Here is a 23399-nt window from a genome sequence, read left to right on the forward strand (position 1 = left end):
TGGAAGGTGGGCAGACATACAGAAAAGAAAACTGGGAAAATTAGCTCTGTATGGGATCATATCAATCAATCAATCAAATTTTATTTATATAGCGCTTTTTACAACAGTTGTTGTCACAAAGCAGCTTTACAAGTGCCGAGTCCTAGCCCCCAGTGAGCAAGCCAAGGGCGACAGTGGCAAGGAAAAACTCCCTAGTTTTTTGCATGAGGAAGAAACCTTGAGAAGAACCAAGACTCAGGGGGGGAACCCATCCTCCTCTGGCCGACACCGGTCACCATGACAACAACAATTTAGACAGAAAGAAATAAAGAAAAGGAAAAGATGTAGTATTGTCCATCATGGTGTAGGCTTATCCGGTCAGGCAGTAGGTGGCTGGCACTGGATAACTCGCTTGTCTCTCCTCATCTCATTTTTCCTCGAGCAGGCGGGCAGCCATGTGGAGAAAATAAAACAGGGAAAATTAGCTCTGTATGAGGACAGATGAAATTAAACACATTTCTGGAGTGTGGCAGCAACTCCGGCATTAAGTTAAACTATTACAGCCTAGCTAAAAAGGCAGAACCAGAAGGTAGCATAGGCTTGGGGGCATTCTGAGACAATGGCATCCATCCACTGCACTGTCAACAAACTTGAGTGACCACGAGCAGTGACAGGACGACAGCACCAGCACCCCAGTCAACCATAAAACCCTTCGTCTATGAACCCCTGGATCTGTACCTTTATCTAAGGGGGGTATGTTAATTATCAAACGCTAAACCAAAAAGGTGGGTTTTCAACCTAGACTTAAAGATTGTGACTGTGTCAGAGTCCCGTACGCATTTTGGAAGGTTGTTCCAAAGCTGGGGGGCCTTATAAGAAAAGGCTCTTCCCCCTGCTGTTATATGTGGGACAGATGAAATTTAAACATTTCTAGAGTGTGGCAGTAACTCTGGCATTAAATTAAATTATTATAGCCTAGCTAAAAAGGCAGAACCAGAAGGTAATACGGACTTTGGAGATATTGGCTCATGAGTCCATTCACTACACCGTCCACAAACTTGAGTGACCACGTGCAGTGAAGGGATGACAGCATCAGCTCCCCAGTTTACCATAAAACTCTTCACCCATGAACCCCTGCATCAGTACCTCTATCACATTAATTACCAAACGCTAAACAAAATATGTACGTTTTCAACCTAGACTTAAAGATTGAGACCATGTCAGTCTCGTACACATTCTGGAAGGTTATTCCATAGTTCGGGGGGCCTTATAAGAAAAGGCTCTTCCCCCTGCTGTTACCTTATTAATTGTTGGAACTAATAAGAGGCCAGCACCTTGTGATCTTAGTGGACGTGGTGGTTCATAATAGAGATAGGTTTCTGGAGGTAATCAGGAGCAAGCTTGTGCAGTACTTTATAATCAGTAGAAGAATTTCATAATTTAACTGGGAGCCAATGCAGGGCTCATAGGACTGGCCTGATATGATCAAATTTTCTAATTATAGTCAGAACTCTGGCTGTGGCATTTTGAACTATTTGAAGATTATTTTGATTCCTATATGAGCATCCTCACAGTAATAAGGTACAGAAATCTAAACTGGAGCCAACAAAGGCATGTACCAATTTTTCTGAATCATGCTGTGATAATGCATTTCTTAGCTTGGCAATGGTGTGGAGATGTAGAAAAAGCTATACTAGTAGTATTATCTATGTATTTTTCAAATGATAGGTCAGAGTTGAGTGTGACGCCGAGATTCTTGGCTACTGAGCCAGGTGTAATGGGGTAGTCTGTGAGATTTATCATTAGATGTGGTCTTGTGGCCTTTGGGCACAAAAGGAAAACTTCAATTTTGTCCTATATCCCGATTCTTCCCTCCTGCTCACAAGATTGTGATGGGAGACGAGCAAACCTTGAGACAGCACATGTGGATGCACCACCCTAGAGGAGCTGGACAACCTGTCTGAGGTTCTGCCTCATGATACCAGCAGTAAAGAGAAACACTTGGAAAATGCACAACTACAGCACTAAGGCATAGGGCAGAAACGGTGGAGTAATAATCTGTGGCCACCAGTTGTCTTACTCTTGAAAGGCTGATGCAGTTGTTAATTTCAGAGCAGATGAGTAACACTTATGCTGCCGATTTTATCCCTGAAGTTTGACTTCTGTGCTGATTTAAGTGCAATTTAAGCAGGGTAGTATATTGCTCTTTTGCAGTGTTGTATAAAGTATTAGAGACCCATACTTGAGTAAAAGTACTCTATCAAAAAACTTGACTTGAGTAGAAGTACAGAAGTATTCAGCATTTTTTGTACTTAAGTATTGCAAGTAGTTTATTCTAAAAAGTACAAGTATTGTGTTTTGAATTAAAGAATGGTTTTTATATATCACTTATAATAATAAATAATAATAAGAGAGAGGAGAGTCCTTGCGTGATGGGCACAGCAAACCCCGAGAACATGCAATTTTCATAATGGATGAAAAACCAAGACAACTCAATTGGAGACAATGGGATTTAATTTGCAGGCATTTCCCAGGGCCAGGGACACGGGCATCGAAAGCGCACCTTGTAGTCGAGACAGAGCTTCTTCTTCTGCTGAGAATTCAAGCAAATAAAGCCCACAAGCAGGTCTTGGCTGACAAAGCACAAACACAAACACGGTATTATATGCTTGCTTGATGGCATTTAGAATCTACTCCACATGCGGTGCATTTTTACAATGGCAATTAATCCGTTTCTTCAAAAAGGTACACTCACTGTATAATCACTTGTCCTGTCTGTTGAGCAGGTACACCAGAGAGGGTTTGAGCCTCAATGGCCAAAGGATTTTGGCAAATCTTTCCTGGGTATTTCATCTCAAGGTTTTCTAGTGTTTCCCAGTCTCCAGTCCCACTAGGGTCATCACAGTCAAACCACTGAGTGTAACACACTAGATAGAGGAAGATGAGCAGAACTGATACAGGACACAAGGATCACATCAAGCTTTTAAAATGAAAGCTTTAAACTGCATGGTATGCAAGTCAGCTTGATTGCCCAGCTACATGTAGCCCAAATAATCAAGACATCAGATTGGAGCTTACCCCTGCGGTCCAGCAAAGCTGCTGAAAGACAAAGCAAAGTATTTCAGTGCAAGTATTTCAAACAGGGAAAATTAGCTCTGTATGAGGACAGATGAAATTAAACACATTTCTGGAGTGTGGCAGCAACTCCGGCATTAAGTTAAACTATTACAGCCTAGCTAAAAAGGCAGAACCAGAAGGTAGCATAGGCTTGGGGGCATTCTGAGACAATGGCATCCATCCACTGCACTGTCAACAAACTTGAGTGACCACGAGCAGTGACAGGACGACAGCACCGGCACCCCAGTCAACCATAAAACCCTTCGTCTATGAACCCCTGGATCTGTACCTTTATCTAAGGGGGGGATGTTAATTATCAAACGCTAAACCAAAAAGGTGGGTTTTCAACCTAGACTTAAAGATTGTGACTGTGTCAGAGTCCCGTACGCATTTTGGAAGGTTGTTCCAAAGCTGGGGGGCCTTATAAGAAAAGGCTCTTCCCCCTGCTGTTATATGTGGGACAGATGAAATTTAAACATTTCTAGAGTGTGGCAGTAACTCTGGCATTAAATTAAATTATTATAGCCTAGCTAAAAAGGCAGAACCAGAAGGTAATACGGACTTTGGAGATATTGGCTCATGAGTCCATTCACTACACCGTCCACAAACTTGAGTGACCACGTGCAGTGAAGGGATGACAGCATCAGCTCCCCAGTTTACCATAAAACTCTTCACCCATGAACCCCTGCATCAGTACCTCTATCACATTAATTACCAAACGCTAAACAAAATATGTACGTTTTCAACCTAGACTTAAAGATTGAGACCGTGTCAGTCTCGTACACATTCTGGAAGGTTATTCCATAGTTCGGGGGGCCTTATAAGAAAAGGCTCTTCCCCCTGCTGTTACCTTATTAATTGTTGGAACTAATAAGAGGCCAGCACCTTGTGATCTTAGTGGACGTGGTGGTTCATAATAGAGATAGGTTTCTGGAGGTAATCAGGAGCAAGCTTGTGCAGTACTTTATAATCAGTAGAAGAATTTCATAATTTAACTGGGAGCCAATGCAGGGCTCATAGGACTGGCCTGATATGATCAAATTTTCTAATTATAGTCAGAACTCTGGCTGTGGCATTTTGAACTATTTGAAGATTATTTTGATTCCTATATGAGCATCCTCACAGTAATAAGGTACAGAAATCTAAACTGGAGCCAACAAAGGCATGTACCAATTTTTCTGAATCATGCTGTGATAATGCATTTCTTAGCTTGGCAATGGTGTGGAGATGTAGAAAAAGCTATACTAGTAGTATTATCTATGTATTTTTCAAATGATAGGTCAGAGTTGAGTGTGACGCCGAGATTCTTGGCTACTGAGCCAGGTGTAATGGGGTAGTCTGCGAGATTTATCATTAGATGTGGTCTTGTGGCCTTTGGGCACAAAAGGAAAACTTCAATTTTGTCCTATATCCCGATTCTTCGCCCCTGCTCACAAGATTGTGCTGGGAGACGACTACAGCACTAAGGCATAGGGCAGAAACGGTGGAGTAATAATCTGTGGCCACCAGTTGTCTTACTCTTGAAAGGCTGATGCAGTTGTTAATTTTAGAGCAGATGACTAACACTCATGCTTCTGATTTTATCCCTGAAATTGGACTTATTCTGTGCTGATTTAAGTGTAATTTGAGCAGGATAGTATATAGCTCTTTTGTGACATCAGTAATCTTGTGAGGGCATGATTCAGATGCACAAATCTTGATACCACAAGCTCAACATCTACATGAACATAGTCAAGCATCAACTGACTTGGATGTACACCATTTCTCTTTAGCATACATGCTAGGTTTCCTTCCTTTGAAGAAAGGCAAATTTGACAAACTCTCCCCATCTACAATTCTGTAGCAACTCCTCTTGGTAGGCAAGTTTGCTCATACACCAAAAGTAAGCAGAGTGGGTACCAGATTTGTACTGCACAACACTGGGTTTCAAGAGATTTACATTTCACAAATGTATTGCACCATACGGCAGAGAACACACCCTCCCAAGCAGGCCCGTTGACAGTCTTGCTGGGGCCCGGGACAAGAAAGTTTCATGTGCCCCCCGCTTACATCATTTGAATTTCCTCTGTAGCAGACAATCCTTGAGTTAGGTCATATAGTATATAACAGGGGTCACCAAATGGCGGACCGCGGTCCAGATCCGGACCCGAACGCCGTCCTGTCCGGGCCCAATCACATTCCCGATTAACTGGATACGGACCCAAATGCCAAAAATATTTTTTAATTTTTACGAGACTAAATTTTTAACCGGAGCATTTATTCCAGGGCTACTGGAAAAACACTCCATGACGAGTGTTACGTTCGCCACCCCCCCCCCCCCCCCCCCCCCCAACAACTTAAGTTTGCCACCGCCTCACGTGCTGTCAATTCGCTAGGTCGTGCAGCTCTCGAATTTGTAACTTTGCGCACGCCACGCTTCAGCGCAATGAACAAAGTCATGTTTGCAGGTTCATACACCTTTATAAAAGTGGAATTAAAGCACTTGTACGTCACTTTCAAGGTCCATTTCAATATTTCCCAGAACGTTAAACTTAAGTTAAATATTTATACATATACTTGAAATAATTCACTTTTTAAAATCACATTATTTAATGGTTGTTCATTTTCAAAACGCCCAATCTTAACGCCTTCACGTTCTCTCATGTTTCGTCCTGGAATTACAAGAGGCTCGTATTTGTTAACGTAATACAAGAGAACTATTCAAACAGCTATTTGTTGTGAAACGAAGTAGTTACAGTTTCAAGTATTTTCAAATACTTGAGCACTTTTCAAACCTGGAACACAATGCAACATTAAAATTCGTCAGGTAAATATTTTTCCTTTCTGCGCTCCAGATTTTTGTTTACTTTAACTATCCACCATTATATTTCCCACTGTTGGGCGGGTACCAGCCAGCTACGATCGGTGCTGGATCAAACCATTTCAGTGGGAGGCGGGGGTGTACGCACTTAATGGAAAATATGCAGATAGGTAAAACATTTTTAGCCATTGAGCTTATTTTAAGAACAATTTTCTATTAATGACAGATTAAGATTATTTAAAACTATAGACTTTAAATAAAAAATAAATTGCTGGGCCCTTTGATAGGCCCCCCTTGCCCTGGGGCCTGAGACAACAGACCCGGTTGTCCCCCCCTGTCGACGGGGCTGCTCCCAAGTGCTAGGTTAGTGAAACAAGACTTGAGGGTAGGAGAGTCCTTGCGTGATTGGCACAGCAAACCCCGAGAACATGCAATTTTCATAATGGATGAAAAACCAAGACAACTCAATTGGAGACAATGGGATTTAATTTGCAGGGATTTCACATGGGCACGCGACATGGGCATTGAAAGCGCACCTTATAGTCGAGACAGAGCTTCTTCTTCTGCTGAGAATTCAAGCAAATAAAGCCCACAAGCAGGTCTTGGCTGACAAAGCACAAACACAAACACGGTATTATATGCTTGCTTGACGGCATTTAGAATCTACTCCACATGCGGTGCATTTTTACAATGGCAATTATTCCGTTTCTTCAAAAAGGTACACTCACTGTATAATCACTTGTCCTGTCTGTTGAGCAGGTACACCAGAGAGGGTTTGAGCCTCAATGGCCAAAGGATTTTGGCAAATCTTTCCTGGGTATTTCATCTCAAGGTTTTCTAGTGTTTCCCAGTCTCCAGTCCCACTAGGGTCATCACAGTCAAACCACTGAGTGTAACACACTAGATGGAGGAAGATGAGCAGAACTGATACAGGACACAAGGATCACATCAAGCTTTTAAAATGAAAGCTTTAAACTGCATGGTATGCAAGTCAGCTTGATTGCCCAGCTACATGTAGCCCAAATAATCAAGACATCAGATTGGAGCTTACCCCTGCGGTCCAGCAAAGCTGCTGAAAGACAAAGCAAAGTATTTCAGTGCAAGTATTTCAATGAGTTCTGTAAAAGAGAGGTTACTTACCAGCGCTAGGAATGGTCAGCATCATACAGAAAATCTAAAAGAAAATCCAGAAGAAAAATAAATTCATAACCCAACACGTACACATCACATTCTACACCAGCAAAGATCACTCAAGAAGAATAAACCAAAAAGCTTGTTGCAAATGTAATGTGGAACAAAAATGCTGATACAGGTGTTTACAGTTTCAAGAATCAGCATCAGTATAAGCAAAAAAAAAACCTACTCACCAACACTTTCATGGTGGCAGGTTTAAATCCACACACAACTGGCGCAATTCACAGCTACAAAAATAAAACAGGATATCAGTAGGCCAAAGTCAGATAATCATCAACAACAACAACAAAAAAAAAATCACTCAAATTAGACTATAAAGGATAACTCCTACACTTACCCAAAGTCAACTTTTATGATGGTGTGGTTCATTCTGCTCTTTTGTATGGACTGGAGGAATCCTTTGGATGCTGGGATCAGGGGAGCATGCTGAATGTACCTGTTTGTAGAAGGGCATTCATTAAATAAAGTTAGGATAAAAGACTATACTTAGCAGTGAGATGAAAATAGCTATAGATAGATATAAATATAACAGTGATTGTGACACGTATTTAGGATGTTGCATATTAGTAACTCTGTATAGCTGCCCATCTAGGATGAATGGTTTAGCCCTTGTAGAATGAGGGCGGGGCTCAAGGGTCAAAAACCGAGTAGTTTAGACAAATGAGAAAAATGGGCGGGCGAATAAAGATTTGTGTGGTTTGCACCTGGTTATTTTGATTAATGTTAAGTCTGTTACTATTTATAAGAATGTGGTGCAATATTTGCATTTTACTACACATTGTTTAATTCTGATATATTGCTCAGATCAAATCTATCTTAATTTTTTACAAGCTGAATTGCAGATGAGCCATATATGTAATGTGAATGAGTCTGTCCTCAAAAAGAGCATGCATGTGCACATTGATATGTTTTTGAACAAGTCACCAATGACAAAATGATGACTCATGAAATTAAAGGCAGTAAAATGGACACAACAGAAGAATGCAAGGAGAATTTTGACCGCAGAACTTTTACGTTACGCTTGAATATTAGGTTATACTTGATTGATACAGTTCATGAAACCTTCTGCTCCCCATTGTGGGTATAGAACTACAATTTGTTAAAGGAACTTTAACAGAGACTTCATGTGCATTTATGTGAAGTTAGCAAGATTTCTCATCAATAGAAGTTACAAACTGTTTTCAGAAGAAAAAAGATTCTTATCCACAGATTTTCCCTTTCTTTCCCTGTTACGCTTGGGGAGAATCTCACACAAAGATGGATACCAGAGGTGTTCTAATGGTTTGTTCAATCAATCAAATTTTTTTATATAGCACTTTTTACAACAGTTGTTGTCACAAAGCAGCTTTACAAGTGTTCAAGTCCAAGCCCCCAGTGAGCAAGCCAACGACGACAGTGGCAAGGAAAAACTCCCTAAGAGCATGAGGAAGAAACCTTGAGAGGAATCAAGACTCAGCGGGGGAACCCATCCTATTCTGGCCAACGCCTGTCACCATAACAACAATTAAAGAGATAGAAAAACAAAGAAAAGATGAGAAGAATAAAAAAAATCTCATCATTGTGTGCATGGACGTAATTTTGATTTCAAAAGTGGGGGGGGACATAGATTCGTCGCTATTTAAATATTTGGTTTTAACCGTAAAAACTGGGGGGTACCAAAGCCGGCTTTTGAAAAAGTGGGGGGGACATGTCCCCCCCGTCCCCCCCCAAAATTACGTCCGTGATTGTGTGTATTTATTAGGGGTGGGCATAGATACATTTTTTAAATATAGATTAATCTCACTGAAATCTTGAAATTAATCTAGATTAAAATGGCTCATTCAGAATATGCGTGCTACTAAAAGTCAGTTTTTGAGATAGGGTTTCTTAATACAGAGGGTGCATTAGACCAGGGGCTAATCTCCTGTTTTCAAAATGCATCAATGACTGCTTGAGAAAGCTGTTCTACCTTGATACTTGAAGAAAAACAAACATGCTCAATAAAATGTACTCGTGTTCAACGGTTTTTTCAGTTAAACATGAAAATAGTACTGTATGCCTACATACTTTAATAGGGCATATTCAGTCAAACATGAATATGTAAGCCTACATACTGTACATTAAAAGGGGTTGATAACATGTTTATTCAGCTAAACATGAGATTTGAAATGTAAGCCAACATTTAGTATATTTAACCTGTTTTCGGGCGGCTGCGACTCTTCCCCTGGGCTGCATCAGTGCTTGACCCAGCGTCAGAAGCATTAGCAAACGGGTGCTTTGCGTTTAAATGGTACGTCAGACTGGTAAAACTCCTACAATAAACTAATCCCGCATTGCATAAGGTGCAAACAACTTTAGTCTTGTCAATGTCTCCATTAGGAAGCTTCTTAAAAATGAATTTTCCATGAAGCAAACCTGGCGGCTTCGTGGCTGCATCCATGTAAGCACTCGTGCGATTTGTTGTGGGTGGTAATTCACAGGTTTGAAAACTCGTTCTCGCCCCCTACTGTGCAATTTGGTTAGGAATACAATCGAGCTAAACTATCAAGGTGGATGTCATCAGTTTGCTTACCTATTTTGACCCAGTTCCCAACCCAACTTTAAGAATAGATTAACGGCGATATTTTTTTTTATATCGCCCGATAAGAGTATCACATTATCGAACGCCGTTAACGGCCCACCACTAGCATTTATATACATGAGTTCTCTATGTAATTCCTATTCAGTCCTAAACGTCTTGATGGTAATAGTAGTCCGGGGAGAATTTGGGGAGAATTTGTGGCGGTGAGAGGGTCCAGGGCAGTGGGTTTATCCTTCATCCACAACTAGTTAGTCAGGGAAGTGGGTTGATCCTTCATCATAGCTGGTTAGGCAGGAGGTGGCTGGCCCAGGATGAATCTTGGAAAAGGCTCTTCTCTCCTTGTCTCAGTATTTCTCTGGAAGGTGGGCAGACATACAGAAAAGAAAACTGGGAAAATTAGCTCTGTATGGGATCATATCAATCAATCAATCAAATTTTATTTATATAGCGCTTTTTACAACAGTTGTTGTCACAAAGCAGCTTTACAAGTGCCGAGTCCTAGCCCCCAGTGAGCAAGCCAAGGGCGACAGTGGCAAGGAAAAACTCCCTAGTTTTTTGCATGAGGAAGAAACCTTGAGAAGAACCAAGACTCAGGGGGGGAACCCATCCTCCTCTGGCCGACACCGGTCACCATGACAACAACAATTTAGACAGAAAGAAATAAAGAAAAGGAAAAGATGTAGTATTGTCCATCATGGTGTAGGCTTATCCGGTCAGGCAGTAGGTGGCTGGCACTGGATAACTCGCTTGTCTCTCCTCATCTCATTTTTCCTCGAGCAGGCGGGCAGCCATGTGGAGAAAATAAAACAGGGAAAATTAGCTCTGTATGAGGACAGATGAAATTAAACACATTTCTGGAGTGTGGCAGCAACTCCGGCATTAAGTTAAACTATTACAGCCTAGCTAAAAAGGCAGAACCAGAAGGTAGCATAGGCTTGGGGGCATTCTGAGACAATGGCATCCATCCACTGCACTGTCAACAAACTTGAGTGACCACGAGCAGTGACAGGACGACAGCACCGGCACCCCAGTCAACCATAAAACCCTTCGTCTATGAACCCCTGGATCTGTACCTTTATCTAAGGGGGGGATGTTAATTATCAAACGCTAAACCAAAAAGGTGGGATTTCAACCTAGACTTAAAGATTGTGACTGTGTCAGAGTCCCGTACGCATTTTGGAAGGTTGTTCCAAAGCTGGGGGGCCTTATAAGAAAAGGCTCTTCCCCCTGCTGTTATATGTGGGACAGATGAAATTTAAACATTTCTAGAGTGTGGCAGTAACTCTGGCATTAAATTAAATTATTATAGCCTAGCTAAAAAGGCAGAACCAGAAGGTAATACGGACTTTGGAGATATTGGCTCATGAGTCCATTCACTACACCGTCCACAAACTTGAGTGACCACGTGCAGTGAAGGGATGACAGCATCAGCTCCCCAGTTTACCATAAAACTCTTCACCCATGAACCCCTGCATCAGTACCTCTATCACATTAATTACCAAACGCTAAACAAAATATGTACGTTTTCAACCTAGACTTAAAGATTGAGACCGTGTCAGTCTCGTACACATTCTGGAAGGTTATTCCATATTTCGGGGGGCCTTATAAGAAAAGGCTCTTCCCCCTGCTGTTACCTTATTAATTGTTGGAACTAATAAGAGGCCAGCACCTTGTGATCTTAGTGGACGTGGTGGTTCATAATAGAGATAGGTTTCTGGAGGTAATCAGGAGCAAGCTTGTGCAGTACTTTATAATCAGTAGAAGAATTTCATAATTTAACTGGGAGCCAATGCAGGGCTCATAGGACTGGCCTGATATGATCAAATTTTCTAATTATAGTCAGAACTCTGGCTGTGGCATTTTGAACTATTTGAAGATTATTTTGATTCCTATATGAGCATCCTCACAGTAATAAGGTACAGAAATCTAAACTGGAGCCAACAAAGGCATGTACCAATTTTTCTGAATCATGCTGTGATAATGCATTTCTTAGCTTGGCAATGGTGTGGAGATGTAGAAAAAGCTATACTAGTAGTATTATCTATGTATTTTTCAAATGATAGGTCAGAGTTGAGTGTGACGCCGAGATTCTTGGCTACTGAGCCAGGTGTAATGGGGTAGTCTGTGAGATTTATCATTAGATGTGGTCTTGTGGCCTTTGGGCACAAAAGGAAAACTTCAATTTTGTCCTATATCCCGATTCTTCCCTCCTGCTCACAAGATTGTGATGGGAGACGAGCAAACCTTGAGACAGCACATGTGGATGCACCACCCTAGAGGAGCTGGACAACCTGTCTGAGGTTCTGCCTCATGATACCAGCAGTAAAGAGAAACACTTGGAAAATGCACAACTACAGCACTAAGGCATAGGGCAGAAACGGTGGAGTAATAATCTGTGGCCACCAGTTGTCTTACTCTTGAAAGGCTGATGCAGTTGTTAATTTCAGAGCAGATGAGTAACACTTATGCTGCCGATTTTATCCCTGAAGTTTGACTTCTGTGCTGATTTAAGTGCAATTTAAGCAGGGTAGTATATTGCTCTTTTGCAGTGTTGTATAAAGTATTAGAGACCCATACTTGAGTAAAAGTACTCTATCAAAAAACTTGACTTGAGTAGAAGTACAGAAGTATTCAGCATTTTTTGTACTTAAGTATTGCAAGTAGTTTATTCTAAAAAGTACAAGTATTGTGTTTTGAATTAAAGAATGGTTTTTATATATCACTTATAATAATAAATAATAATAAGAGAGAGGAGAGTCCTTGCGTGATGGGCACAGCAAACCCCGAGAACATGCAATTTTCATAATGGATGAAAAACCAAGACAACTCAATTGGAGACAATGGGATTTAATTTGCAGGCATTTCCCAGGGCCAGGGACACGGGCATCGAAAGCGCACCTTGTAGTCGAGACAGAGCTTCTTCTTCTGCTGAGAATTCAAGCAAATAAAGCCCACAAGCAGGTCTTGGCTGACAAAGCACAAACACAAACACGGTATTATATGCTTGCTTGATGGCATTTAGAATCTACTCCACATGCGGTGCATTTTTACAATGGCAATTAATCCGTTTCTTCAAAAAGGTACACTCACTGTATAATCACTTGTCCTGTCTGTTGAGCAGGTACACCAGAGAGGGTTTGAGCCTCAATGGCCAAAGGATTTTGGCAAATCTTTCCTGGGTATTTCATCTCAAGGTTTTCTAGTGTTTCCCAGTCTCCAGTCCCACTAGGGTCATCACAGTCAAACCACTGAGTGTAACACACTAGATAGAGGAAGATGAGCAGAACTGATACAGGACACAAGGATCACATCAAGCTTTTAAAATGAAAGCTTTAAACTGCATGGTATGCAAGTCAGCTTGATTGCCCAGCTACATGTAGCCCAAATAATCAAGACATCAGATTGGAGCTTACCCCTGCGGTCCAGCAAAGCTGCTGAAAGACAAAGCAAAGTATTTCAGTGCAAGTATTTCAAACAGGGAAAATTAGCTCTGTATGAGGACAGATGAAATTAAACACATTTCTGGAGTGTGGCAGCAACTCCGGCATTAAGTTAAACTATTACAGCCTAGCTAAAAAGGCAGAACCAGAAGGTAGCATAGGCTTGGGGGCATTCTGAGACAATGGCATCCATCCACTGCACTGTCAACAAACTTGAGTGACCACGAGCAGTGACAGGACGACAGCACCGGCACCCCAGTCAACCATAAAACCCTTCGTCTATGAACCCCTGGATCTGTACCTTTATCTAAGGGGGGGATGTTAATTATCAAACGCTAAACCAAAAAGGTGGGTTTTCAACCTAGACTTAAAGATTGTGACTGTGTCAGAGTCCCGTACGCATTTTGGAAGGTTGTTCCAAAGCTGGGGGGCCTTATAAGAAAAGGCTCTTCCCCCTGCTGTTATATGTGGGACAGATGAAATTTAAACATTTCTAGAGTGTGGCAGTAACTCTGGCATTAAATTAAATTATTATAGCCTAGCTAAAAAGGCAGAACCAGAAGGTAATACGGACTTTGGAGATATTGGCTCATGAGTCCATTCACTACACCGTCCACAAACTTGAGTGACCACGTGCAGTGAAGGGATGACAGCATCAGCTCCCCAGTTTACCATAAAACTCTTCACCCATGAACCCCTGCATCAGTACCTCTATCACATTAATTACCAAACGCTAAACAAAATATGTACGTTTTCAACCTAGACTTAAAGATTGAGACCGTGTCAGTCTCGTACACATTCTGGAAGGTTATTCCATAGTTCGGGGGGCCTTATAAGAAAAGGCTCTTCCCCCTGCTGTTACCTTATTAATTGTTGGAACTAATAAGAGGCCAGCACCTTGTGATCTTAGTGGACGTGGTGGTTCATAATAGAGATAGGTTTCTGGAGGTAATCAGGAGCAAGCTTGTGCAGTACTTTATAATCAGTAGAAGAATTTCATAATTTAACTGGGAGCCAATGCAGGGCTCATAGGACTGGCCTGATATGATCAAATTTTCTAATTATAGTCAGAACTCTGGCTGTGGCATTTTGAACTATTTGAAGATTATTTTGATTCCTATATGAGCATCCTCACAGTAATAAGGTACAGAAATCTAAACTGGAGCCAACAAAGGCATGTACCAATTTTTCTGAATCATGCTGTGATAATGCATTTCTTAGCTTGGCAATGGTGTGGAGATGTAGAAAAAGCTATACTAGTAGTATTATCTATGTATTTTTCAAATGATAGGTCAGAGTTGAGTGTGACGCCGAGATTCTTGGCTACTGAGCCAGGTGTAATGGGGTAGTCTGCGAGATTTATCATTAGATGTGGTCTTGTGGCCTTTGGGCACAAAAGGAAAACTTCAATTTTGTCCTATATCCCGATTCTTCGCCCCTGCTCACAAGATTGTGCTGGGAGACGACTACAGCACTAAGGCATAGGGCAGAAACGGTGGAGTAATAATCTGTGGCCACCAGTTGTCTTACTCTTGAAAGGCTGATGCAGTTGTTAATTTTAGAGCAGATGACTAACACTCATGCTTCTGATTTTATCCCTGAAATTGGACTTATTCTGTGCTGATTTAAGTGTAATTTGAGCAGGATAGTATATAGCTCTTTTGTGACATCAGTAATCTTGTGAGGGCATGATTCAGATGCACAAATCTTGATACCACAAGCTCAACATCTACATGAACATAGTCAAGCATCAACTGACTTGGATGTACACCATTTCTCTTTAGCATACATGCTAGGTTTCCTTCCTTTGAAGAAAGGCAAATTTGACAAACTCTCCCCATCTACAATTCTGTAGCAACTCCTCTTGGTAGGCAAGTTTGCTCATACACCAAAAGTAAGCAGAGTGGGTACCAGATTTGTACTGCACAACACTGGGTTTCAAGAGATTTACATTTCACAAATGTATTGCACCATACGGCAGAGAACACACCCTCCCAAGCAGGCCCGTTGACAGTCTTGCTGGGGCCCGGGACAAGAAAGTTTCATGTGCCCCCCGCTTACATCATTTGAATTTCCTCTGTAGCAGACAATCCTTGAGTTAGGTCATATAGTATATAACAGGGGTCACCAAATGGCGGACCGCGGTCCAGATCCGGACCCGAACGCCGTCCTGTCCGGGCCCAATCACATTCCCGATTAACTGGATACGGACCCAAATGCCAAAAATATTTTTTAATTTTTACGAGACTAAATTTTTAACCGGAGCATTTATTCCAGGGCTACTGGAAAAACACTCCATGACGAGTGTTACGTTCGCCACCCCCCCCCCCCCCCCCCCCCAACAACTTAAGTTTGCCACCGCCTCACGTGCTGTCAATTCGCTAGGTCGTGCAGCTCTCGAATTTGTAACTTTGCGCACGCCACGCTTCAGCGCAATGAACAAAGTCATGTTTGCAGGTTCATACACCTTTATAAAAGTGGAATTAAAGCACTTGTACGTCACTTTCAAGGTCCATTTCAATATTTCCCAGAACGTTAAACTTAAGTTAAATATTTATACATATACTTGAAATAATTCACTTTTTAAAATCACATTATTTAATGGTTGTTCATTTTCAAAACGCCCAATCTTAACGCCTTCACGTTCTCTCATGTTTCGTCCTGGAATTACAAGAGGCTCGTATTTGTTAACGTAATACAAGAGAACTATTCAAACAGCTATTTGTTGTGAAACGAAGTAGTTACAGTTTCAAGTATTTTCAAATACTTGAGCACTTTTCAAACCTGGAACACAATGCAACATTAAAATTCGTCAGGTAAATATTTTTCCTTTCTGCGCTCCAGATTTTTGTTTACTTTAACTATCCACCATTATATTTCCCACTGTTGGGCGGGTACCAGCCAGCTACGATCGGTGCTGGATCAAACCATTTCAGTGGGAGGCGGGGGTGTACGCACTTAATGGAAAATATGCAGATAGGTAAAACATTTTTAGCCATTGAGCTTATTTTAAGAACAATTTTCTATTAATGACAGATTAAGATTATTTAAAACTATAGACTTTAAATAAAAAATAAATTGCTGGGCCCTTTGATAGGCCCCCCTTGCCCTGGGGCCTGAGACAACAGACCCGGTTGTCCCCCCCTGTCGACGGGGCTGCTCCCAAGTGCTAGGTTAGTGAAACAAGACTTGAGGGTAGGAGAGTCCTTGCGTGATTGGCACAGCAAACCCCGAGAACATGCAATTTTCATAATGGATGAAAAACCAAGACAACTCAATTGGAGACAATGGGATTTAATTTGCAGGGATTTCACATGGGCACGCGACATGGGCATTGAAAGCGCACCTTATAGTCGAGACAGAGCTTCTTCTTCTGCTGAGAATTCAAGCAAATAAAGCCCACAAGCAGGTCTTGGCTGACAAAGCACAAACACAAACACGGTATTATATGCTTGCTTGACGGCATTTAGAATCTACTCCACATGCGGTGCATTTTTACAATGGCAATTATTCCGTTTCTTCAAAAAGGTACACTCACTGTATAATCACTTGTCCTGTCTGTTGAGCAGGTACACCAGAGAGGGTTTGAGCCTCAATGGCCAAAGGATTTTGGCAAATCTTTCCTGGGTATTTCATCTCAAGGTTTTCTAGTGTTTCCCAGTCTCCAGTCCCACTAGGGTCATCACAGTCAAACCACTGAGTGTAACACACTAGATGGAGGAAGATGAGCAGAACTGATACAGGACACAAGGATCACATCAAGCTTTTAAAATGAAAGCTTTAAACTGCATGGTATGCAAGTCAGCTTGATTGCCCAGCTACATGTAGCCCAAATAATCAAGACATCAGATTGGAGCTTACCCCTGCGGTCCAGCAAAGCTGCTGAAAGACAAAGCAAAGTATTTCAGTGCAAGTATTTCAATGAGTTCTGTAAAAGAGAGGTTACTTACCAGCGCTAGGAATGGTCAGCATCATACAGAAAATCTAAAAGAAAATCCAGAAGAAAAATAAATTCATAACCCAACACGTACACATCACATTCTACACCAGCAAAGATCACTCAAGAAGAATAAACCAAAAAGCTTGTTGCAAATGTAATGTGGAACAAAAATGCTGATACAGGTGTTTACAGTTTCAAGAATCAGCATCAGTATAAGCAAAAAAAAAACCTACTCACCAACACTTTCATGGTGGCAGGTTTAAATCCACACACAACTGGCGCAATTCACAGCTACAAAAATAAAACAGGATATCAGTAGGCCAAAGTCAGATAATCATCAACAACAACAACAAAAAAAAAATCACTCAAATTAGACTATAAAGGATAACTCCTACACTTACCCAAAGTCAACTTTTATGATGGTGTGGTTCATTCTGCTCTTTTGTATGGACTGGAGGAATCCTTTGGATGCTGGGATCAGGGGAGCATGCTGAATGTACCTGTTTGTAGAAGGGCATTCATTAAATAAAGTTAGGATAAAAGACTATACTTAGCAGTGAGATGAAAATAGCTATAGATAGATATAAATATAACAGTGATTGTGACACGTATTTAGGATGTTGCATATTAGTAACTCTGTATAGCTGCCCATCTAGGATGAATGGTTTAGCCCTTGTAGAATGAGGGCGGGGCTCAAGGGTCAAAAACCGAGTAGTTTAGACAAATGAGAAAAATGGGCGGGCGAATAAAGATTTGTGTGGTTTGCACCTGGTTATTTTGATTAATGTTAAGTCTGTTACTATTTATAAGAATGTGGTGCAATATTTGCATTTTACTACACATTGTTTAATTCTGATATATTGCTCAGATCAAATCTATCTTAATTTTTTACAAGCTGAATTGCAGATGAGCCATATATGTAATGTGAATGAGTCTGTCCTCAAAAAGAGCATGCATGTGCACATTGATATGTTTTTGAACAAGTCACCAATGACAAAATGATGACTCATGAAATTAAAGGCAGTAAAATGGACACAACAGAAGAATGCAAGGAGAATTTTGACCGCAGAACTTTTACGTTACGCTTGAATATTAGGTTATACTTGATTGATACAGTTCATGAAACCTTCTGCTCCCCATTGTGGGTATAGAACTACAATTTGTTAAAGGAACTTTAACAGAGACTTCATGTGCATTTATGTGAAGTTAGCAAGATTTCTCATCAATAGAAGTTACAAACTGTTTTCAGAAGAAAAAAGATTCTTATCCACAGATTTTCCCTTTCTTTCCCTGTTACGCTTGGGGAGAATCTCACACAAAGATGGATACCAGAGGTGTTCTAATGGTTTGTTCAATCAATCAAATTTTTTTATATAGCACTTTTTACAACAGTTGTTGTCACAAAGCAGCTTTACAAGTGTTCAAGTCCAAGCCCCCAGTGAGCAAGCCAACGACGACAGTGGCAAGGAAAAACTCCCTAAGAGCATGAGGAAGAAACCTTGAGAGGAATCAAGACTCAGCGGGGGAACCCATCCTATTCTGGCCAACGCCTGTCACCATAACAACAATTAAAGAGATAGAAAAACAAAGAAAAGATGAGAAGAATAAAAAAAATCTCATCATTGTGTGCATGGACGTAATTTTGATTTCAAAAGTGGGGGGGGACATAGATTCGTCGCTATTTAAATATTTGGTTTTAACCGTAAAAACTGGGGGGTACCAAAGCCGGCTTTTGAAAAAGTGGGGGGGACATGTCCCCCCCGTCCCCCCCCAAAATTACGTCCGTGATTGTGTGTATTTATTAGGGGTGGGCATAGATACATTTTTTAAATATAGATTAATCTCACTGAAATCTTGAAATTAATCTAGATTAAAATGGCTCATTCAGAATATGCGTGCTACTAAAAGTCAGTTTTTGAGATAGGGTTTCTTAATACAGAGGGTGCATTAGACCAGGGGCTAATCTCCTGTTTTCAAAATGCATCAATGACTGCTTGAGAAAGCTGTTCTACCTTGATACTTGAAGAAAAACAAACATGCTCAATAAAATGTACTCGTGTTCAACGGTTTTTTCAGTTAAACATGAAAATAGTACTGTATGCCTACATACTTTAATAGGGCATATTCAGTCAAACATGAATATGTAAGCCTACATACTGTACATTAAAAGGGGTTGATAACATGTTTATTCAGCTAAACATGAGATTTGAAATGTAAGCCAACATTTAGTATATTTAACCTGTTTTCGGGCGGCTGCGACTCTTCCCCTGGGCTGCATCAGTGCTTGACCCAGCGTCAGAAGCATTAGCAAACGGGTGCTTTGCGTTTAAATGGTACGTCAGACTGGTAAAACTCCTACAATAAACTAATCCCGCATTGCATAAGGTGCAAACAACTTTAGTCTTGTCAATGTCTCCATTAGGAAGCTTCTTAAAAATGAATTTTCCATGAAGCAAACCTGGCGGCTTCGTGGCTGCATCCATGTAAGCACTCGTGCGATTTGTTGTGGGTGGTAATTCACAGGTTTGAAAACTCGTTCTCGCCCCCTACTGTGCAATTTGGTTAGGAATACAATCGAGCTAAACTATCAAGGTGGATGTCATCAGTTTGCTTACCTATTTTGACCCAGTTCCCAACCCAACTTTAAGAATAGATTAACGGCGATATTTTTTTTTATATCGCCCGATAAGAGTATCACATTATCGAACGCCGTTAACGGCCCACCACTAGCATTTATATACATGAGTTCTCTATGTAATTCCTATTCAGTCCTAAACGTCTTGATGGTAATAGTAGTCCGGGGAGAATTTGGGGAGAATTTGTGGCGGTGAGAGGGTCCAGGGCAGTGGGTTTATCCTTCATCCACAACTAGTTAGTCAGGGAAGTGGGTTGATCCTTCATCATAGCTGGTTAGGCAGGAGGTGGCTGGCCCAGGATGAATCTTGGAAAAGGCTCTTCTCTCCTTGTCTCAGTATTTCTCTGGAAGGTGGGCAGACATACAGAAAAGAAAACTGGGAAAATTAGCTCTGTATGGGATCATATCAATCAATCAATCAAATTTTATTTATATAGCGCTTTTTACAACAGTTGTTGTCACAAAGCAGCTTTACAAGTGCCGAGTCCTAGCCCCCAGTGAGCAAGCCAAGGGCGACAGTGGCAAGGAAAAACTCCCTAGTTTTTTGCATGAGGAAGAAACCTTGAGAAGAACCAAGACTCAGGGGGGGAACCCATCCTCCTCTGGCCGACACCGGTCACCATGACAACAACAATTTAGACAGAAAGAAATAAAGAAAAGGAAAAGATGTAGTATTGTCCATCATGGTGTAGGCTTATCCGGTCAGGCAGTAGGTGGCTGGCACTGGATAACTCGCTTGTCTCTCCTCATCTCATTTTTCCTCGAGCAGGCGGGCAGCCATGTGGAGAAAATAAAACAGGGAAAATTAGCTCTGTATGAGGACAGATGAAATTAAACACATTTCTGGAGTGTGGCAGCAACTCCGGCATTAAGTTAAACTATTACAGCCTAGCTAAAAAGGCAGAACCAGAAGGTAGCATAGGCTTGGGGGCATTCTGAGACAATGGCATCCATCCACTGCACTGTCAACAAACTTGAGTGACCACGAGCAGTGACAGGACGACAGCACCGGCACCCCAGTCAACCATAAAACCCTTCGTCTATGAACCCCTGGATCTGTACCTTTATCTAAGGGGGGGATGTTAATTATCAAACGCTAAACCAAAAAGGTGGGATTTCAACCTAGACTTAAAGATTGTGACTGTGTCAGAGTCCCGTACGCATTTTGGAAGGTTGTTCCAAAGCTGGGGGGCCTTATAAGAAAAGGCTCTTCCCCCTGCTGTTATATGTGGGACAGATGAAATTTAAACATTTCTAGAGTGTGGCAGTAACTCTGGCATTAAATTAAATTATTATAGCCTAGCTAAAAAGGCAGAACCAGAAGGTAATACGGACTTTGGAGATATTGGCTCATGAGTCCATTCACTACACCGTCCACAAACTTGAGTGACCACGTGCAGTGAAGGGATGACAGCATCAGCTCCCCAGTTTACCATAAAACTCTTCACCCATGAACCCCTGCATCAGTACCTCTATCACATTAATTACCAAACGCTAAACAAAATATGTACGTTTTCAACCTAGACTTAAAGATTGAGACCGTGTCAGTCTCGTACACATTCTGGAAGGTTATTCCATATTTCGGGGGGCCTTATAAGAAAAGGCTCTTCCCCCTGCTGTTACCTTATTAATTGTTGGAACTAATAAGAGGCCAGCACCTTGTGATCTTAGTGGACGTGGTGGTTCATAATAGAGATAGGTTTCTGGAGGTAATCAGGAGCAAGCTTGTGCAGTACTTTATAATCAGTAGAAGAATTTCATAATTTAACTGGGAGCCAATGCAGGGCTCATAGGACTGGCCTGATATGATCAAATTTTCTAATTATAGTCAGAACTCTGGCTGTGGCATTTTGAACTATTTGAAGATTATTTTGATTCCTATATGAGCATCCTCACAGTAATAAGGTACAGAAATCTAAACTGGAGCCAACAAAGGCATGTACCAATTTTTCTGAATCATGCTGTGATAATGCATTTCTTAGCTTGGCAATGGTGTGGAGATGTAGAAAAAGCTATACTAGTAGTATTATCTATGTATTTTTCAAATGATAGGTCAGAGTTGAGTGTGACGCCGAGATTCTTGGCTACTGAGCCAGGTGTAATGGGGTAGTCTGTGAGATTTATCATTAGATGTGGTCTTGTGGCCTTTGGGCACAAAAGGAAAACTTCAATTTTGTCCTATATCCCGATTCTTCCCTCCTGCTCACAAGATTGTGATGGGAGACGAGCAAACCTCCTTGAGACAGCACATGTGGATGCACCACCCTAGAGGAGCTGGACAACCTGTCTGAGGTTCTGCCTCATGATACCAGCAGTAAAGAGAAACACTTGGAAAATGCACAACTACAGCACTAAGGCATAGGGCAGAAACGGTGGAGTAATAATCTGTGGCCACCAGTTGTCTTACTCTTGAAAGGCTGATGCAGTTGTTAATTTCAGAGCAGATGAGTAACACTTATGCTGCCGATTTTATCCCTGAAGTTTGATTTAAGTGCAATTTAAGCAGGGTAGTATATTGCTCTTTTGCAGTGTTGTATAAAGTATTAGAGACCCATACTTGAGTAAAAGTACTCTATCAAAAAACTTGACTTGAGTAGAAGTACAGAAGTATTCAGCATTTTTTGTACTTAAGTATTGCAAGTAGTTTATTCTAAAAAGTACAAGTATTGTGTTTTGAATTAAAGAATGGTTTTTATATATCACTTATAATAATAAATAATAATAAGAGAGAGGAGAGTCCTTGCGTGATGGGCACAGCAAACCCCGAGAACATGCAATTTTCATAATGGATGAAAAACCAAGACAACTCAATTGGAGACAATGGGATTTAATTTGCAGGCATTTCCCAGGGCCAGGGACACGGGCATCGAAAGCGCACCTTGTAGTCGAGACAGAGCTTCTTCTTCTGCTGAGAATTCAAGCAAATAAAGCCCACAAGCAGGTCTTGGCTGACAAAGCACAAACACAAACACGGTATTATATGCTTGCTTGATGGCATTTAGAATCTACTCCACATGCGGTGCATTTTTACAATGGCAATTAATCCGTTTCTTCAAAAAGGTACACTCACTGTATAATCACTTGTCCTGTCTGTTGAGCAGGTACACCAGAGAGGGTTTGAGCCTCAATGGCCAAAGGATTTTGGCAAATCTTTCCTGGGTATTTCATCTCAAGGTTTTCTAGTGTTTCCCAGTCTCCAGTCCCACTAGGGTCATCACAGTCAAACCACTGAGTGTAACACACTAGATAGAGGAAGATGAGCAGAACTGATACAGGACACAAGGATCACATCAAGCTTTTAAAATGAAAGCTTTAAACTGCATGGTATGCAAGTCAGCTTGATTGCCCAGCTACATGTAGCCCAAATAATCAAGACATCAGATTGGAGCTTACCCCTGCGGTCCAGCAAAGCTGCTGAAAGACAAAGCAAAGTATTTCAGTGCAAGTATTTCAAGGAGTTCTGTAAAAGAGAGGTTACTTACCAGTGCTAGGAATGGTCAGCATCATACAGAGAATCTAAAATAAAACCCAGAAAAAAATAAAATTCATAACCCAACAGTTACAGATCACACAAGAAGAATAAACCAAAAAGCTTGTAACAAATGTAATGTTGACCAAAAAAGCCGATACAGGTGTTTACAGTTTCAAAAATCAGCATCAGTATAAGCAAAAAATCCGACTCACCAACACCTTCATGGTGGCAGGTTTAAATCTATACACCACTGGCACAATAC

At 41.2% G+C, this 23399-nt stretch overlaps 2 protein-coding genes and 3 long non-coding RNA genes across 5 annotated transcripts; all 5 read right to left on the reverse strand.

Annotated features, from left to right (window-relative positions):
- Positions 1-2475: 2475 nt before the first annotated feature.
- On the reverse strand, positions 2476-3117 carry LOC143509738 (uncharacterized). Its single transcript, XR_013129758.1, has 3 exons — positions 3058-3117; positions 2735-2906; positions 2476-2612 (listed from the first exon to the last, which is right to left on the reverse strand). It is a non-coding gene; the product is annotated as an uncharacterized LOC143509738 (long non-coding RNA).
- Positions 3118-6364: 3247 nt separating this feature from the next.
- LOC143509739 (cartilage intermediate layer protein 1-like) lies at positions 6365-7398 on the reverse strand. The gene is made up of 5 exons (XM_076998566.1): positions 7264-7398; positions 7037-7070; positions 6948-6968; positions 6625-6796; positions 6365-6502 (listed from the first exon to the last, which is right to left on the reverse strand). Exons 1-5 carry the CDS (start codon positions 7273-7275, stop codon positions 6397-6399), a joined length of 345 nt encoding a protein of 114 aa, XP_076854681.1. The 5' UTR covers positions 7276-7398; the 3' UTR covers positions 6365-6396.
- Positions 7399-12481: 5083 nt separating this feature from the next.
- Positions 12482-13123, reverse strand: LOC143509740 (uncharacterized). Its single transcript, XR_013129759.1, has 3 exons — positions 13064-13123; positions 12741-12912; positions 12482-12618 (listed from the first exon to the last, which is right to left on the reverse strand). It is a non-coding gene; the product is annotated as an uncharacterized LOC143509740 (long non-coding RNA).
- Positions 13124-16368: 3245 nt separating this feature from the next.
- Positions 16369-17402, reverse strand: LOC143509742 (cartilage intermediate layer protein 1-like). Its single transcript, XM_076998567.1, has 5 exons — positions 17268-17402; positions 17041-17074; positions 16952-16972; positions 16629-16800; positions 16369-16506 (listed from the first exon to the last, which is right to left on the reverse strand). Exons 1-5 carry the CDS (start codon positions 17277-17279, stop codon positions 16401-16403), a joined length of 345 nt encoding a protein of 114 aa, XP_076854682.1. The 5' UTR covers positions 17280-17402; the 3' UTR covers positions 16369-16400.
- Positions 17403-22476: 5074 nt separating this feature from the next.
- LOC143509743 (uncharacterized) lies at positions 22477-23399 on the reverse strand. The gene is made up of 4 exons (XR_013129760.1): positions 23350-23399; positions 23059-23181; positions 22736-22907; positions 22477-22613 (listed from the first exon to the last, which is right to left on the reverse strand). It is a non-coding gene; the product is annotated as an uncharacterized LOC143509743 (long non-coding RNA).

The sequence above is a fragment of the Brachyhypopomus gauderio genome, chromosome 3, assembly GCF_052324685.1.
Source record: "Brachyhypopomus gauderio isolate BG-103 chromosome 3, BGAUD_0.2, whole genome shotgun sequence".
NCBI classification, from domain to species: domain Eukaryota; kingdom Metazoa; phylum Chordata; class Actinopteri; order Gymnotiformes; family Hypopomidae; genus Brachyhypopomus; species Brachyhypopomus gauderio.

Coding starts and splice junctions, on each gene's coding strand:
- LOC143509739 (XM_076998566.1), bottom strand. Junction 6,969..7,036: donor GCTGACCATTCCTAGCGCTG/GTAAGTAACCTC, acceptor TTTGTCTTTCAG/CAGCTTTGCTGGACCGCAGG. Junction 6,503..6,624: donor ACAGGACAAGTGATTATACA/GTGAGTGTACCT, acceptor GTGCTTTGTCAG/CCAAGACCTGCTTGTGGGCT.
- LOC143509742 (XM_076998567.1), bottom strand. Junction 16,801..16,951: donor AGCTTTGCTGGACCGCAGGG/GTAAGCTCCAAT, acceptor TCCTCCATCTAG/TGTGTTACACTCAGTGGTTT. Junction 16,507..16,628: donor ACAGGACAAGTGATTATACA/GTGAGTGTACCT, acceptor GTGCTTTGTCAG/CCAAGACCTGCTTGTGGGCT.